This window comes from Rhamphochromis sp. 'chilingali' (assembly GCF_963969265.1).
Source record: "Rhamphochromis sp. 'chilingali' genome assembly, chromosome: 15".
Classification (NCBI taxonomy): domain Eukaryota; kingdom Metazoa; phylum Chordata; class Actinopteri; order Cichliformes; family Cichlidae; genus Rhamphochromis; species Rhamphochromis sp. 'chilingali'.
In genome coordinates this window covers 33,784,097-33,800,596 of record NC_137942.1, presented here as the reverse complement: position 1 = coordinate 33,800,596, position 16,500 = coordinate 33,784,097, and the positions used below count along the sequence as shown (strand labels likewise).

General features: G+C 44.9%; 1 protein-coding gene and 1 long non-coding RNA gene across 3 annotated transcripts; both read right to left on the bottom strand.

Annotated features, from left to right (window-relative positions):
• Positions 1-914: 914 nt before the first annotated feature.
• LOC308411818 (deoxyribonuclease-1-like) lies at positions 915-4,888 on the bottom strand (the record flags this gene model as incomplete). The annotated part of the gene is made up of 10 exons (XM_080905844.1): positions 915-1,181; positions 1,663-1,756; positions 1,832-1,986; positions 2,072-2,184; positions 2,369-2,484; positions 3,290-3,370; positions 3,467-3,555; positions 3,952-4,090; positions 4,763-4,776; positions 4,877-4,888. The coding sequence occupies 10 exons, from the start codon at positions 4,886-4,888 to the stop codon at positions 1,131-1,133; spliced, it is 864 nt and encodes a 287-aa protein (XP_080761970.1). The 3' UTR covers positions 915-1,130.
• Positions 4,889-10,487: 5,599 nt separating this feature from the next.
• LOC308411858 lies at positions 10,488-13,856 on the bottom strand. Of its 2 annotated transcripts, none has more exons than XR_013974459.1 (3): positions 13,336-13,856; positions 12,261-12,338; positions 10,488-11,570 (listed from the first exon to the last, which is right to left on the bottom strand). It is a non-coding gene; the product is annotated as an uncharacterized lncRNA (long non-coding RNA). The 2 variants fall into 2 exon arrangements; XR_013974460.1 differs by having other exon boundaries at positions 13,244-13,351.
• Positions 13,857-16,500: the final 2,644 nt, after the last annotated feature.

The window sequence follows — 16,500 nt, the reverse complement described above, 5'->3', positions numbered from 1 at the left end:
TTTGTGTTTTGGACAATTGAATCAATATACGACACTTCAAAAGGACCTGAGTGTCAGCGCAACACAATCGGCTAAACTTCAGGTGTGCATTGTCTCCACACTTTTCACTGTCATGTCCTGTGTGTGACAGACATGAATGACCTCTGCTGTGGTGCTCCCTGTTTTCTTTGAGCACTACATTTACACATTTAAGAGTATTACCCTCAAATGTGTTTGGATTTGTCAATGTGTGAGTCGTCTACTAAGCCTAAAGCTACAAGTCACTAATGTGACTCCTGGAAAAGTAAATGTTCTTTCATGTAAAGAGATGAAATCAGCACGTGTATTCACTTTAATATTACATCCTCGGGGGGGAGGCTAAGTATTTTGCAGCAGCTTGGTATTGAACTGCAAACCTTCCAATTAGTAGAACTGAACTACAGCAACCCCAACTCAACTGTTCAGCCAGGACAAGCAGTGCTTGTCTAGTCAGTTATACCAAAGCATAAGTGATGTGCTTCTACATCACTGCCATCTTGAGGCTGCAGTCAGCTATCGTCTCTCCAAGCACACTTCTCTTGGACGCTATTAGAAACTCTAGTGTCTCTATTTCCCAGGCGTCTTTAGCTTTTTGTATGCAGACAACCTGATTTTCCATTTCAGTGTTTAAAAATCACAGGTTAACATATGTGGTGAACACATTTCAGCTTTACAGGAGTAACTGAAGATGACTGATTGTATTACTCTACCGCTCTTTTATGTTTTTTCAACATTTTTGGCTCAGTTTTGCAGGTTAGTGTTTTGCTGTGTGTTTGAGCTGTTTTGGGAAATTAATTAAAAAACTTTAAACTCTGAAGACATTTAAGCAGACAAAAGAAGTGAAATAAAATACACACGCGTTATTAAAGGTTTCCAAATCAACAAAGGGTCTCAGTAAATGTTCCAGACAAATGTGCTCCACTGCAACAAGAAGCCGAATTCTTTACAACACACAAGTTTTCAGTGAAATTCTTTTAGTGGCTTTATTGTGCATTTGCATTTCATGAAGCTGTGGCTGACAGTAGTCCCCAACTGAATGATCATTGTGCTGGCTGCAGATTGAGCACGATGTGTGGAAAGCTTGTGGAAGTCACGGTTCAAGCAACGTGAGCCTAACCGCTCAGCTTCACCTCCACGGGGAAGTGGTCGCTGACAGCCAACGCCTGAGAGACAGAGAAACCGTTCTTTTAGTGGCTCACAGTTTGTGCTGCAGACGGCTTCAGTTTCCACAGGTTTCTTTCCAGTGCTGAAAAACTCAACGTGCCTGCATGGTAATGCCATCACTACAGTATACACTGCATTATGATTTTGTTTGCATCTCTGTGGTCGTTACTACAGCCACTGCTTTACAAAGTTGCTCGATTTTCTGTAGCTCAAAGCTGATATTAAAAAAGCAAAAGTGCTTTAAAACTGCATGATTTCTGATGGGGCGACTGCTTTGCCCTTTGTGTAGAATGCCTCTCTTCTGATTGGAGCTCAGTAAACATTTTGCTGACGAGTCTATGGTCTCAGTTGCAGTGAATACAGCATTATGTTAACTTTTTATATTGACGTTTCCATTAGTGTCAGCGGGGAATGAGGCAGGTTGTGCTTTTTAGTTCAAATGAATTCTTACAGAGATAAGGATTGAAATTCATCTGTTACCAGATCTTGTTTGACATTCAGGTCCGTCATGTAGTTATACACCTTCGCACTATCTTTCACCACTCCTCTCATCATGTCCGCAGTGACCACAATCCTGCAAACACAGAAAGATGATTAGAGTTTAGAGTTTGCGTGCACACATCAGAACGACCTGCCACAATCTGTCTACCTGTCGTAAGGGCAGACAGTTTGCGACACGGTAGTGTCGGCCGCATCAGTGATCAGCCAATGGAAAGTCTTGTCAGTGAAGATGCGGATCTGCTGCCAGTCAGACCCGGACACATAACTACAGCCTGCGTTGAAGTCACCCAGCAGCACGATGTCCTGCAGGGAGAGTAGTGTGAGTCGCATTTACCGAATGTGTGTTTTTCCACCAAATAAATGATTTTTACTTGTAGGCTGTAAATACATCATTGTTCCAGCGAGCGCGGACATCTGCCACCACGTCATAGAGAGCATTTAGCTCCCGAACAGCTGATTCTGGGGAGGTGTGCTGAGGGATCAGAGTAAAGTCTCTCACAGCTACAGAAGAGAAGGGAACGAAGGAGTGTTGACAGTGACGGAGGCGCTTACACCGCATGAGAATGATAAAGGACTAGTGACTAACATGTCCCAGGAACTACCACGCACAAATGTTTGAATGAGGATCCACATCATTATCAGTGTGATGCAGAAACAGCTGTATAGCTCGAGCCACAGCACCTACCAGTGTGTTTGGAGGAGAACATTACGACAAACGGCTCCCTGCTAAAGGCGTCTTGTCCAGTTTCCTCCGGGCCGTCGTCATAGGTGTAGCTTTTTGCCACCGATACCAGCGCCTCCCTGTGGAGAAAATCACCACCTTTTCATTTGCTGCCAGTGTGTACTTCATTTCTAAACATGTCCAGTTGCTTCTCGGGACAAATTTATTGTAGTTCTGCTTTTCCCCTTTTTTTAAATCACTTCTTCTGAATTCTGAGTGTGTATAAGATGTATGTTTATGCCAGAACAAAGACGGAGGATTTGCCGTTAAATTACTTCAAACATGCCTCAAACACTACAAACATGCTGGAAATATAAATTTTTAATCAAGTTGTTTTGAATGGTTATTTGAGAAACTTATGGGAGGTTCTTTAACCCTCTGAGGTCTAAGTGATGATGATCCAACACCAATCCTGACTTTAACCCCGGGCAACGTGAACATGTCATTTTTATTTTTGTTAAATTGTTTGGCTTTAAGAAACAAAGAAAACAATCAAACTATTCACATTCTGCCATGAAAAAGACTTTTTCCCTTTCTACAAAATACATATTTAGAGCAAGAACTAAAAATGCTTTTTACACGGCATCACTGCAACGAACCATGTTTTGTTGCAAACAGCCGCCCCTCCCTGAGCCTGACTCTGCCGGAGGTTTCTTCCTGTCAAAAGGGAGTTTTTCCTTCCCACTGTTGCCAAAGTGCTGCTCATAGGGGTCATATGATTGTTGGGTTTTTCTCTGTATGTGTTATTGTAGGGTCTACCTGACAGTATAAAGCGCCTTGAGGCGACTCTTGTTGTGATTTGGCGCTGTGTAAATAAAATTGAACTGAATAAATATCATTTCACTGTGTGTAGAGTAGAGACTTATTTTTTTCATCGTGGTGCACCTGTAAAGGAAGCGATATCGCTCTTTATAGGTGCTCGCACCGAGAGGCTCGCTGACGATGTATTTGTACTGAGGAGAATCTCTGGGGGGAAACAAACACACACTTTTATGTTTCCATACGTTTGCATTTCATGCTCAGTGTTACTCTGAATGTTCCATGTTCGGTGTGTGGACTCACTTGTTGACGTACTCCATGAGTTTTTGGGTTGCTGAGAGATCACCGTCTCTGACCTCTTGGATCAGAATGACGTCATAGCGTTGGACAATCTGCAAAACACACATAAAAAATGAAAATGAATCAGCTGATTGTCCATCTTGCAACATCACGTTTGTTTATATTTTACCTTGCACGAAAAAATTCATGTGTTAAGCTTTAGATTGTAAAGGCAACGCTACAGCTGTTGCACATCCAGTTATTTCATTGATCATTCCTTAAGCATAGAGGTGGGAATATTCTAGGAATATTCAGGTTTACTTCTGCAACAGGCCAAATCATCCAAAGCATTTCTCAAAATTCAGTTCAAACTATTTCAAAACGCACACACAAGATAACACTTCTGGATTGGTTTTGAAAGCACTCTGACCAAAATTGCATTACAAATGGGTGGATGTGAACATTTTGTACAAACTGTCATATCTACCAAAGAGGGAAAAGTCCCAGACCTTGGTAATGATGTTCATCAGAGTGGTGTTGGAGGCTTTGGTGTCTCCGAAGGATTTGATGTTAAAGGCTCCCAGCAGCAGCGAGTTAGAGAGATGCAGCAAGGTCAGAAAAAGCCCCAAAGTGCCCACCAAATGCATCCTACACCAAACAGGTTACATGTTAAAAATGACTTAGAAATCACATGAAACACTGACGCTTACAAATGATTTCATATTTATTTTACACGTATGTAAGCTAATGACTTCCCAGGTTAATAATTTCCAGTTCCTGTGCATTAAAAACCGATTTGCAGGCTGAAGTAAGGCCTTTCCTTTCACTCCATATTTCTCTGTCATAAAGTCCAGTTTAACATGGAGGTTAGTCCAAAACAAAGCGGCTCATGTTCCACCATCTGCTGAGAGCTCATGACATGAGAGTGAGAGACCAAACACCTGCTCCTCTGGATGTATTTTTGGCAGTTTATCTAACATGCTATTTAGCGCGTCGCTATTTGCAGCATGTTGCAAGGCTTGGTAAAATATTATCCTTTTAGGACAATATATTACTCTGTTGCCCTGGTTACACCGTCCTGGAGCTGTTGTGGAAGACCAAAGGTTGCCAAATATGGAAACAGAGAGCTGCATTTATACTGTGATGGTTTGCATGTGCTGCTGAAATGTGTTTGTAAACGCACAATTACTGCAGGAAAAATGCACAAAAGTTACTGTAATGCTGCTGTAGCCTGAAACATCCACTCTAAACAAGAAACTGGCTCACAGTATTGCACCGAATACAGCTCAGATGTTTTTGTAGCGAGTGAGAGGTCCATACCTGCTCCTGTATGTCTGCACGGTGGAGACGCCTGAACTCGTGAATCTTCTGAAAGCTCCTGAAAAGCTTCTGAGCAGAATGGCGACCAGTGTCTCTTTTGAGGTTTTTATCTACCTGCAGGCGCATGTGACTGCAGGGTGCTGGGGAGGAGTACAGAGAAAAGGTGTGTTGTGGATGGGGTACAGATTTCAGGCTTTCAGGTTCTCACATCCCAAGATTGCAGTGCAACAAGGATAACGTTGCAACCTCAAATTCTTTTCTGCTCGTCATACAATAAAAACACTTCAGCATTGTTTTAACTTGCTGTTGTCCTGTTTGGCATTTGTGTGAAGTTCTGTCACACTTCACAAATGAACTCAGAATGAGTGTCGCAGTGTTGGGATGACCTTAAACTTTGGCAAAATCCTTACGGAAACTGAAGAAATTCCTTCAAGCAGTTTGAAAGATGCCTTGTTCATGAGAGCAGGGACAGACAAAACATAATATCTACTCTAGGTCTGCTCCAGCAGAGACACGTAACAGTCATTAGCAATAACAACAGTAATATTGCTACAGCCTTGTTAAACTATCATCTGTCCCAGTGTTATATCTTATATCATCCAAGATGGCGCCGAGTATGGCAGCCTCGTCGCGAGCTCCCCCAAGCAACGGCTTTTTTCTGTGTTTAATTTTACTTTTCCTTCATTTTTTCGCGAGTAGCACATGTCTCCTTGTCTACGACCGCCAAACCTTACTGGACATAAAAGACGGTCTTTCTTATAACTTTCCGGAGTTCAAGTTTTGCAACATGGACGCTCCGTTTGCAGACCCCCCATTCATCTCACCTGAGACGCCTTTGTTCTCTGGTCCTGGAGGCCGCAAACGCCGACGCAGAGGGAGAAGATCTGGCGTTCTGGTTCGACTGAGACGGCGCACTAACAGACCACCGTTACCCAGTTTATTACTGGCTAATATGCAGTCTCTGGAGAACAAGCTGTGCGAGCTTCGGGCACGGATCTCATTCCAGCGAGAGATGCGGGACTGCTGCGTGATCTGCCTCACAGAAACCTGGCTATCGGACAAGGTACCGGACTCCGCAATACAACTGCCGGGGTTCTCTGTGCACTGCGCGGACAGGTCACAGGATCTTACTGGGAAAAGCAGAGGCGGTGGTGTGTGTTTCATGATCAACAACAGCTGGTGTGATTATGCGAACGTGCACCCGGTCAAATCCTTCTGCTCACCGGACCTGGAGTACCTGATGATTAAGTGCCGGCCATTCTGGCTACCGAGGGAATTTACAGCAGTGATTATTACGGCTGTTTACATTCCCCCACAAGCCGACACTGACCGTGCACTCAGGGAACTGTACAGCGCGATCAGCAGCGAAGAAACCGCACACCCAGAGGCAGCGTTTATCACAGCCGGAGACTTTAATAAGGGAAACCTGAAGAAAGTCTCACCCAAACTCCACCAACACATCCATTTTAACACCCGTGGAGACCGGCTACTCGACCACTGCTACACCTCTTTCCGGGATGCGTACAAAGCCCTCCCCCGCGCCCCATTCGGCCAATCAGATCACCGCTCCATCCTGCTCCTGCCCGCCTACAGGCAGAAGCTGAAACAGGAAGCTCCAACCCGGAGGGCGGTGCACTGTTGGACGGACCAATCGGAGTCTGCTCTGCGGGACTGTTTTGATCACGCGGACTGGGAAATGTTTCACGTGGCTACTAGGGACATTAATGAATACACAGACTCAGTCTGTGGATTTATCAGGAAATGCGTGGAAGATGTCGTCCCATCCAGAACAGTCAAATCCTTCCCAAATCAAAAACCCTGGATTAACGGAGATGTTCGCGCGGCACTGGCGGCACGGAACACCGCCTTTGCCTCCGCGAACACATCGGACTACAAACACGCACATTACCAACTCCGGAAGACGATCAAAGCAGCCAAACGTGAGTACAGGGACAGGGTGGAACAACAGTTTGACAACCCGCGGAGTATGTGGCAGGGACTAAACACGATCACAGACTTTAGAGGGAAACCCAGCACACCGCAGACCACGGCCTCTCTGTGTGAGGATCTAAATGTATTCTACGCTAGATTCGACACAGCGAACACCATGAGACCGGACAGTGTGCGCACCGCGGATGACGTCAGTGCGCACACTGTGTCTGAGGAGGATGTGCGGAGGTGCTTCAGGAAGGTGAACGCGCGCAAAGCTACTGGTCCGGACGGGATTCCCGGCCGCGTCCTCAGGTCATGCGCGGCTCAGCTGGCTGGAGTGTTCACGCACATCTTCAACCTTTCCCTCTCTCTGTCTGTAGTCCCAGCCTGCTTCAAAATGGCCACCATCGTCCCTGTACCCAAATCCTCCACCATCTCCTCATTGAACGACTGGCGACCTGTAGCCCTGACCCCCATCATGAGCAAATGCTTCGAGAAGCTGGTCAGGGACTTCATCTGCTCTGCACTACCCGACTCACTGGACCCTCTACAGTTTGCATACCGCCACAACAGGTCCACTGATGATGCCATAGCCCTGACACTACATACTGCCCTGTCACACCTGGAGAAGAGAGACACGTATGTGAGAATGCTGTTTGTAGATTACAGCTCAGCATTCAATACCATCGTTCCCTCGAAGCTGGACAGGAAACTGCAGGATCTAGGACTGAGCAGCTCCCTCTGCAGCTGGATCCTTAGCTTCCTGTCTGACAGACGCCAGGTGGTCAGACTGGGCAGCATCACCTCATCCCCCATCACACTGAACACTGGTGCTCCACAGGGGTGTGTACTGAGCCCTCTCCTGTACTCACTCTACACCTACGACTGCACGGCCACTAACAACTCCAACATCATTGTGAAGTTTGCGGACAACACTACAGTGGTGGGTCTTATCACCAACGGTGATGAGACGGCTTACAGGGAGGAGGTCAGCGCCCTGACCCACTGGTGTCAAGACAACCATCTCACCCTCAACGTCGCAAAGACAAAGGAGTTGATAGTGGACTTCCGGAGGTGCAGAGAAGTACACACCCCCATCACCATCAGCGGCGCTGCTGTGGAGAGACTGAGCAGCTTCCGGTTCCTTGGAGTACATCTGGCTGAGGATCTTACGTGGTCAGTACACACAAACAAAACAGTGAAGAAGGCGCAGCAGCGCCTCTTCTTTCTCAGGAGACTGAAAAGATTCGGCATGAGCCCCCGCATCCTCAGGACCTTCTATCACTGTGCCATTGAGAGCATCTTCACTGGATGCATCACCACCTGGTACGGCAACAGCACCGCCTACAACTGCAAAGCTCTCCAGCGAGTAGTGCGGTGCTCTGAACGGATAATTGGAGGTGAGCTTCCCTCCCTCCAAGACATCTACAGGAAGCGCTGCCTGAGGAAAGCGGGGAGGATCATCAAGGACTCCAGTCACCCCAGCCATAAACTGTTCAGACTGCTTCCATCAGGAAGGAGGTTCTGCAGCATCCGGTCCCGTACCAGCAGACTGAGAGACAGCTTTTTCCATCAGGCCATCAGACTGCTGAACACGTCATAGACACCTCAGCTTCACTACTGGAACTTCAACATTATGCACTCCATACTGTACAGTAATGCCACTGTTTTGCACATGTCTCACTCTGTATATTTTATTTTATATATTTTATTTATTGTTTACTCTATTTAATTTGTAAAATATGTGTACACACACACACACACACACACACACGTAGAAAAATATTTAGTATACACATCCAGGAATGCATATACTATTATATATTGTACATATATTTATTAGTTTCAGATGTAGCCATTCTTGTATTTTGCTTGTTTACATTATTGTATTTTGCACAACTCTGTTGCTTGTGAAGCTCGCACACAAGAATTTCACTCGCATGTGCTGTACCAATGTACCTGCACATGTGATATGACAGTAAAAGTGATTTGATTTGATTTGATTTGAAATCAGACCTTCAAAAACCTTCCGATAGGCTGATACAACACAAGTATGCCACCGTCTCCACCTTATTGGTCAGAAAGTTTTTCTTCCCAGTTGTAGCTGAACAAACAGAATCCATTCACTTACAATGCATTCAAGCTTGACAACACAATAATACACTTTAGTGAAGTTTCATAAAAGTGCTCATACTTACAGCATGTTACAGTTGTCATGTTACTGATGAGGGTTAAGCTCTATGTTTTTAACATTGTAATCAGATCTGCCAGGTCGGTGCTTAGACATATACGGTGTCCACTACACCCAGCCTCCTGACTCTTTCTTTACTGCCAGCTGTCGAGAATCTGATGCCTCAGCAAATACTGAATAAATTTCGGTGCCACCGCTGCTGTCCACATTCATGCTCCCGTCAGGGTAAACCATAGCTTCCCAAACTTTCCATGTATTTTAAACTTGAGAATCCAAGTGAAGCCAAGATGTTTGCTGACTATTAGTCTTGTTTATGAAGTAGACAAACGAATTTTGTGTAGAAAGGATGAGGGCTCAGTGTGCGCGTGAGGAAAGCTTGCACGAGAGGAAATCTCCACTGGGACATGGAAAACTACCACATACTGACCTAAAGAGCAACGAGTACAGAGGGAGAAACAGCAGGAAGTGCAGCTTAACCACAGATTTGTAGCCACTCTTGCAGTTTAAACCAAAGACCAACAGAGAGTTGCACTAGGGCCAAAGTAGCAGGATCATTTTCTGTATTTGACTTTTGGTTATATGCACATGTGACCTGATGGGGACTGCAGATGTGCAGTATCTGCACCTTATATTTATATTTTATTTTATATTATATTTTTCTCTAACATCCATAAACATGCACACTCTGGTAAAACTAATTAAAGTTAAATACTTCTTTGTAAGATGTTTAATAAAGAATGATAAAATGGAAAAGTGCCATGTGTGTAGCTAAAAATAAGCCCCAGAGCGAACGCCAAGGCTGCAGTCTGGGAACCGGCGGGGCGGTCACCGCTGGGATGTGCTTATCAGAGTGTGGAAAGTTGTGGACTTTAAAGTGTTGAACTTTGATGGATAACCAGTCGTGTCTCAGATCAAACGTGCAGAATAAAATCTTTGCCATAACTGTTGGCATGAGAGTGATGCTCATTATCCCTTCTGGCAACATTTTGAATAGCACCATCTGGTCAAGCAAGGCCATGTGACACACTGAGCTCGTGATACTGGTTTTGGGCGGCAGTGATACCGACACTACTGGACTGAAACTGGTTTGAGGGTCTGCTAAAACGACAGCATGTAAGGACACAATGACTGTGTTTTAGTAAGTGTTTACCTGTTTTACTAAATGTACTTAAGAACTGCTGAGACCGTTTATAAACCTGTGTTTAAATTTCAAGAAAAGAATGATGCATTTGCATTTCTGTATTAATAGTTGGAACCGAGGAGGAAATATGAATATGAATGCAGCTGCATCGTTTTTTGCATTCATGATGTCGTTTTATTCAAATCAGTTTGTGTTAAATGCCCCAGACAACAAATCTGTTGTCGGTTTAATTTCAGAAAGGATGGCGCCACATCATGTGATCATTACAGCATATGTACAGATCTAAATGCATTTCATGTCCTATTATAGTTTTATTCACTTCAGATTAGCATTAAAGTTGTAGCCGCGTCTTTGCCCATTATGAGCCATAAAGTTGGACACTGTTGGAGACTGTTCTGCTGGTGATAAATGAAACGAGACGATCGTTTAAAAGGATTTTATTTTGAAATCTAACACCCATGTAGAGCTAACATTGATCGTAATAACATCGTAATAACATCGTAATAACATCGTAATAACATCGTAATAACATCGTAATAACATCGTAATAACATCGTAATAACATCGTAATAACATCGTAATAACATCTTTACAGTTTGTGTAAACCCAACAGAAACCATGTTGTCCCAAAACGCTGCGTTTGTGTCCCATATGTAACACCGTGTATTATCCAACTTATTTCACATGGTTTAACTTGAACTTTAAAAACTACAATAAAGTTTTGCTGTATTACCAGTAACAAATCTTTTATATACACATTAGCTTGTTTAAAAAAAACTGTCTGAATTACCTCTAAACTGGTTCTAGGCTTTGTCACACTGGTCGCACTGGTTATTGTCCATGGTCAGTAAGTGTAGGGTTGACTTAAGCTCGAGTTTGTGTAAACTGAACTGCTGCACCGATCACGTATCAGCGTCTGTTGGCGTGTTTCTGGGGTCGCTGGCTGGAGGCTTTCCCAGAAAGGTCACATGCGGCACCAGCTTGTGTGTCGCCAAGCTCGACTTCAAAGCAAAAGCCCTCCCACACTGGTCACACTTGTGTGCTTTAACTCCACTGTGGACCAGTTTGTGTCTCTTTAAGTTGCTCTTATAATTAAAAGCCTTTCCGCACTCCTCACATGTGTGGGGTTTTTCTCCGCTGTGGACCATCTCATGGATTTTTAAGTATCTCATCTGAGTAAAAGCCTTCTCACACTGGCTACATGCGTATGGTTTGACTCCTCTGTGCAGGCGCTGATGAGTTCTCAAGTTGCTCATCAAACTAAATGTCTTTCCACACTGGTGGCACATGTGTGGTTTGACGCCGCTGTGGCTGAGGTGATGTGTTTTTAAGTTGCCTTTCCAAGTAAAAGTCTTTCCACACTGGTCACAACTGAAGGGCTTTTCCCCACTGTGGATGCGCTGGTGTCTTCTGAGGTGAGACGGGGCATGAAACTTCTTGTTACACTGATCACACCTGTAGTGCTCAAGTAAGTTTGCACTTGAGTGAGCATCTTCAGCCAACTGAGAGCACTGAGGTGTTGGGCTCTCTTTGGCGTCTTGTTCCTACAGCAACAAAGACACAGGCAGGGAGTCAGAAGCTTAATAAGTGTTTGAGTTAAATCTTGTTTTGTCGTGCCGGCCTCTCTGCTTCGATAAGAAACCTGTTTGTTGGATGATGCCCATAATAGTAACCTGTTGTGTTGTAAATTGTTTGGATGCGTTTTGGAAAAGAAAGACTGTATTATTGCATAAAATACATTTAAACAAGTGCATCGCTGATTGCATCTAGTGGACATCGGTTCTACCAGCTGATTGCCCTGCTCAGTCTTTACGCCCGACCCAACGAGGGACAATCAAATGCAGAGGGGACAGTGCGACTTCACCCGTGCACTTGCACCTCTTGCACACAGTCCTCATTTACAAAGTGGAAATAAGGAAAGGTCTAAGAGGTTGAAGCCTTCGTCTTTCCATTTACTATTTTCTTTTCTTAACATGCATTTTGTTTCTCATGTTCTGGAAAACTGTAAATAATTACTAAAGGGTGGTAGTTAACAATAATCATAATGATATAATGACAATAAATGATGATCATTCATGAAAGTTGTACTGATAGACTTTTCACGTTTCCTAAAAGCAGCTCGGCCTTGGTTTGCACGGCACTTCCAGATGTGTTTATAAACTACGAACAATTTCACGTATAAAAGTCTGTAAAATGTTCGGACTCATGATTTATAAAAACGATGTTTTTCTCACCGTGTGTGAAGAAAACATTTTCTTCTTTCCAAGATGGCCGACTACGTTCCTCCGTCAGACTGCTCGACCCACCAACACCTGCCAGGAAAGAGCTTTATTAGGCTCCGGAGCCGAAATGCACATTAAAGTCACTTTACATCCAGATGACTTAGACCGTCCTAAGATAATAAACTTTTAGCCTGGTCTAGATTAAACTGAGCTGATGGCAAGACGGAGGATCAGAGGACTTGAAGCTTTAAATAATCCCTCAAGGAGACAGGTCTAACCTTTCCTTTGAAATATCTCTGAGGTAGCATGGACAACATACACGTGCAGATGAGAAATGACACCCTGATTCAATCATTCCCTCTCTGTAAACACTTTAACTGGGAAGCCAAGCTAAAGGTTAAATGATCAGCGGCTGTAGGTTTAGCTGTGCTCGTATGCCCGGACAATACAAATATATAAATAAAGAACTGCACACAAACACAATTACACTACTTGATCTGTTACAATCGAGCGACATTACTTGTCAGCATCTGGAATCATGGAACTCTTTGGTCACGGTGAAGGAACAGTGTGCAGGGCTGTTTTAAAATGAGGTTTTTCACCAAGCATCCTGATGGGCTCTTCCCAAGAGTTAGTGGACAGATTGGAGGTCATGTTCCCAACAAGCAGCAACTGGTGCCGAGGATGAAAGGAACCATGAATGTGCTCAAAGCTAGATTGCGAAACCGCGATATCAGAAACACATCCTGCATGTGCTGAACTTGCTTTCTAGCAAAGCACCCTGGTTTGCAGTGTCCCAGGTGTAGGCCAGCACTGAGGATTGTTCTCCAGTCACTGTACACACAGTTTAAGGGAGGACAGCAGTTCCTACTTTGAAGGTAAACCTTAAATGATCAGCAGCCATGAGTTTAGTTGTGTTCGTACAAGTTATTGTCTCCAGTGTCTCTGCGGGTCCCTAACACTCCCTCACAAACACACCTGAGCTGGGAACATACCTGAGGGAGAGCAGCAGATGACAGCATGCAGGAGACAACAAACTAATCTAAACATATAAAACAACTCCAACCAACATCAGCTTGGTGGTTACCTTTGGAGGAGCCCAGCCCATGAGCTGTGCTGTGATGACTTATGGTGAACAGGTGTGCCAACAACTAAGAGCCGAGACAGAGCCTCTTAAAGCTGTAGGACAAAAAACAGCACGTCCAGAGCACCTGAAGGCCAGAAGGTGGCAGCAGCAAACGGGTGTCAGGTACAATCTTCAGCTTCCATAGTATCTACAGATCATACACTCCTCCCTTTGCTCAGTGTTTTCACCTTCAGCACATAAAGGTGAACTTCAACCACACCAACAGACTGGAATATGTTCACCCACACAGACCTGGACCAGTACGCCTCATCTGTACTGGATTACATCTCCAAAACCACAGACAGTGTCACCACCTGACAGTGGGCAGGGATAGCTCAGTAGGTAGAGTGGTGGCACCATGATCGGAAGGTCGGTGGTTCGACTCCACTGAACGGCTACCCTGAGGTACCCCTGAGCAAGGTACCGTCCCTACACACTGCTCCCCGGGCGCTGCATTGGTGGCTGCCCACTGCTTCACTGGGTGAATGGGTTAAATGCAGAGGAACTATATCCCTACGGGGACTAACATGCACACTTTACTTTACACCCAGAAACGGATCACCATGTACCCCAACCAGAAGCCTTGGATGAACCGGGATCTTCGTCTCTTCCTGAAGGCCCGCAACACCGCCTTTAGGTCAGGAGATGCACACGCCTACAGCACAGCCAGGGCTAATCTAAAGAAGGGCATCAAAAAAGCCAAACACCATTACAAAAAGAAGGTAGAAGAACACTTATCCAACTCCAACCCCCGACGCATGTGGCAAGGACTCCAGACCATCACAGACTACAGGACCACCAAACCCTCCCCCGCATCCTCTGATGTCTCCTTCCTCAATGAGCTCAACAACTTTTATGCTCGTTTTGAGCGAGGGAACCCCACAACCACAACCAAAGCAGACCACCAACCTCTGACTCTCTCCCCCACCGATGTAGGAGCGGTGCTGAGCAGGATCAGTGTCCACAAGGCTGCAGGTCCTGATGGCATCCCCGGGCGTGTTCTCAGAGCGTGTTCTGGGGAGCTTGCAGGAGTGCTGACAGACATATTCAATCTGTCCTTGGCCCACGCTGTGGTACCGGCCTGCTTCAACTCCACCTCCATCGTCCCGACACCCAAAACCTCCAACCCATCTTGCCTCAATGATTACCGCCCAGTAGCACTCACCCCCATCATCACTAAGTGCTTAGAGCAGCTGGTCCTAGCACACTTCAAATCCTGTCTCCCCCCCACCCTGGACCCCCACCAATTCGCATACCGCCAGAACAGGAGCACAGAGGATGCAGTCTCCATCGCACTGCACTCTGTCCTCTCACACCTGGACAACAACAACACCTACGCCAGAATGCTGTTTATAGACTTCAGTGCAGCGTTCAATACAATCCACCCCTCACAACTCATCAGGAAACTGACAGACCTGGGCATCAGTTCCCTCATCTGCAAATGGTCACTGGACTTCCTGACCAACCGCCCCCAACATGTCCGGCTGGATAACCGCTGCTCATCTACCATCACAATGAACACCGGTGTACCACAAGGCTGTGTGATGAGCCCTTTCCTCTACTCCCTCTTCACCCACGACTGCAGACCTGCTGATGGTTCCAACACCATCATTAAGTTTGCAGATGACATCACGGTGATTGGCCTCATCAGTGCTTTGAGCGCTCAGATGAGTAGAAACGCGCTACATAAGAACCAGTCCATTTACCATTTGGGTAATAAAATTGCAGGTAACATTTCCAAGGCAGGTAGGAAAAAAATGAGCTGCTATCAGTGTATGTTTGTTTTAAGGTGAGGTGGCACGAACCCGCATGTAGGGAGATGTAACCTCGTACCTCAGAAGTGTCGATATGGGTGTATTTCCATCTGTACAGCAGTATTTAGTACATCCTGGTACTTTGCAGGATGTGCAGGAGGCAGAGAAAGAGCATAAGCTTTCAGCACCTGTTAGAAATGTCACTTTCCCACATAAGAAATAAAAGGTGCTCCACAATAGTGCTGCAATTGAATATATTTTGCAATGAATTGAAGCCCATGTCAGTATTCATAGAAGAAAGTGTATATGAATGCACAGCTTCCTTACATGTGCATTTGTTTCATTTGCAGATCACGCCAGACAGCTCACAAAGTCCATGATGAGGAAGCCAACCATAGACAAGCTGGCGGCTAACAGAGAGGCTGATGTCAATAACTTTGTCAAGTTCATCACCAAGGACTCTATTCAGAAGTCCCTGGGGATGTATCTGGAGATGCTTAAGAGAAGAAAGGCTTAGAGAGGGGAAACATGTTTGCACACTTTGTAGCACCAGCTACAGATGTGATCTGACATCAGGCAGTGAGCAGTCTACATGTTTGGGGGATAAAACCCAGCATTTACCCCTCAAGGTGTTAATAAAAACACTCGAGGTTAGGGTGTGACTTTTTGTTTTGGTTTGAAGAGCCGTACACTCGGGCAACCTGCCGAGCCTTCTCCATCACTCAGCATTACCTGCAGTATGCTTACGCGAGCAAACTGCTAATTGTTGCAAAAGAGTCTCACATATGAAGGACTAACAGCAAATCTGACCTTTAGTGCATCTAAATGTGGCAAAGCCTTTGTCATCTCTAACAAATGTTTGGTTTTTACTGTGAAATATCCAAATAAATGTCTGGATTCATACATTAAATGGATTAAAGCGTGTGGTTCTCATTCATTATCTCTGTAACTCAGACGTCTCTACATTCAAATGACAGTGGAGAATGTTAAGAGGCCCTGGGACCATTTTTGTACATTTTAGTTTTTCAGTTACAAGCCATTTGCACTGTGTTGAATGGAATATAGCCAAATTCTCTAAAAAAAAGTTTGGCATAATTTCATTTCAAAATTCAAGTCTGACTTCCTTAAATTAGCTTCAGTGGCTAAGCTAACAATACACATCCTCTTAGAGCCCTAGGGACCATTTTTGACCCATTGACTTCCATTATAAACGCTATTTTTCACTGCAGAATTATTACCGTTAATGTCTTGGTGATTACTTATGTTTCCGTTTCGTTTTGGTCTATGAGCCTTAGAGTTGTAATTTTTTTATTTGTCCACCGGGTGGCGCCCTTGCTCCACATTTGATCCCTGCTGGAAAACAGCGGGCTGC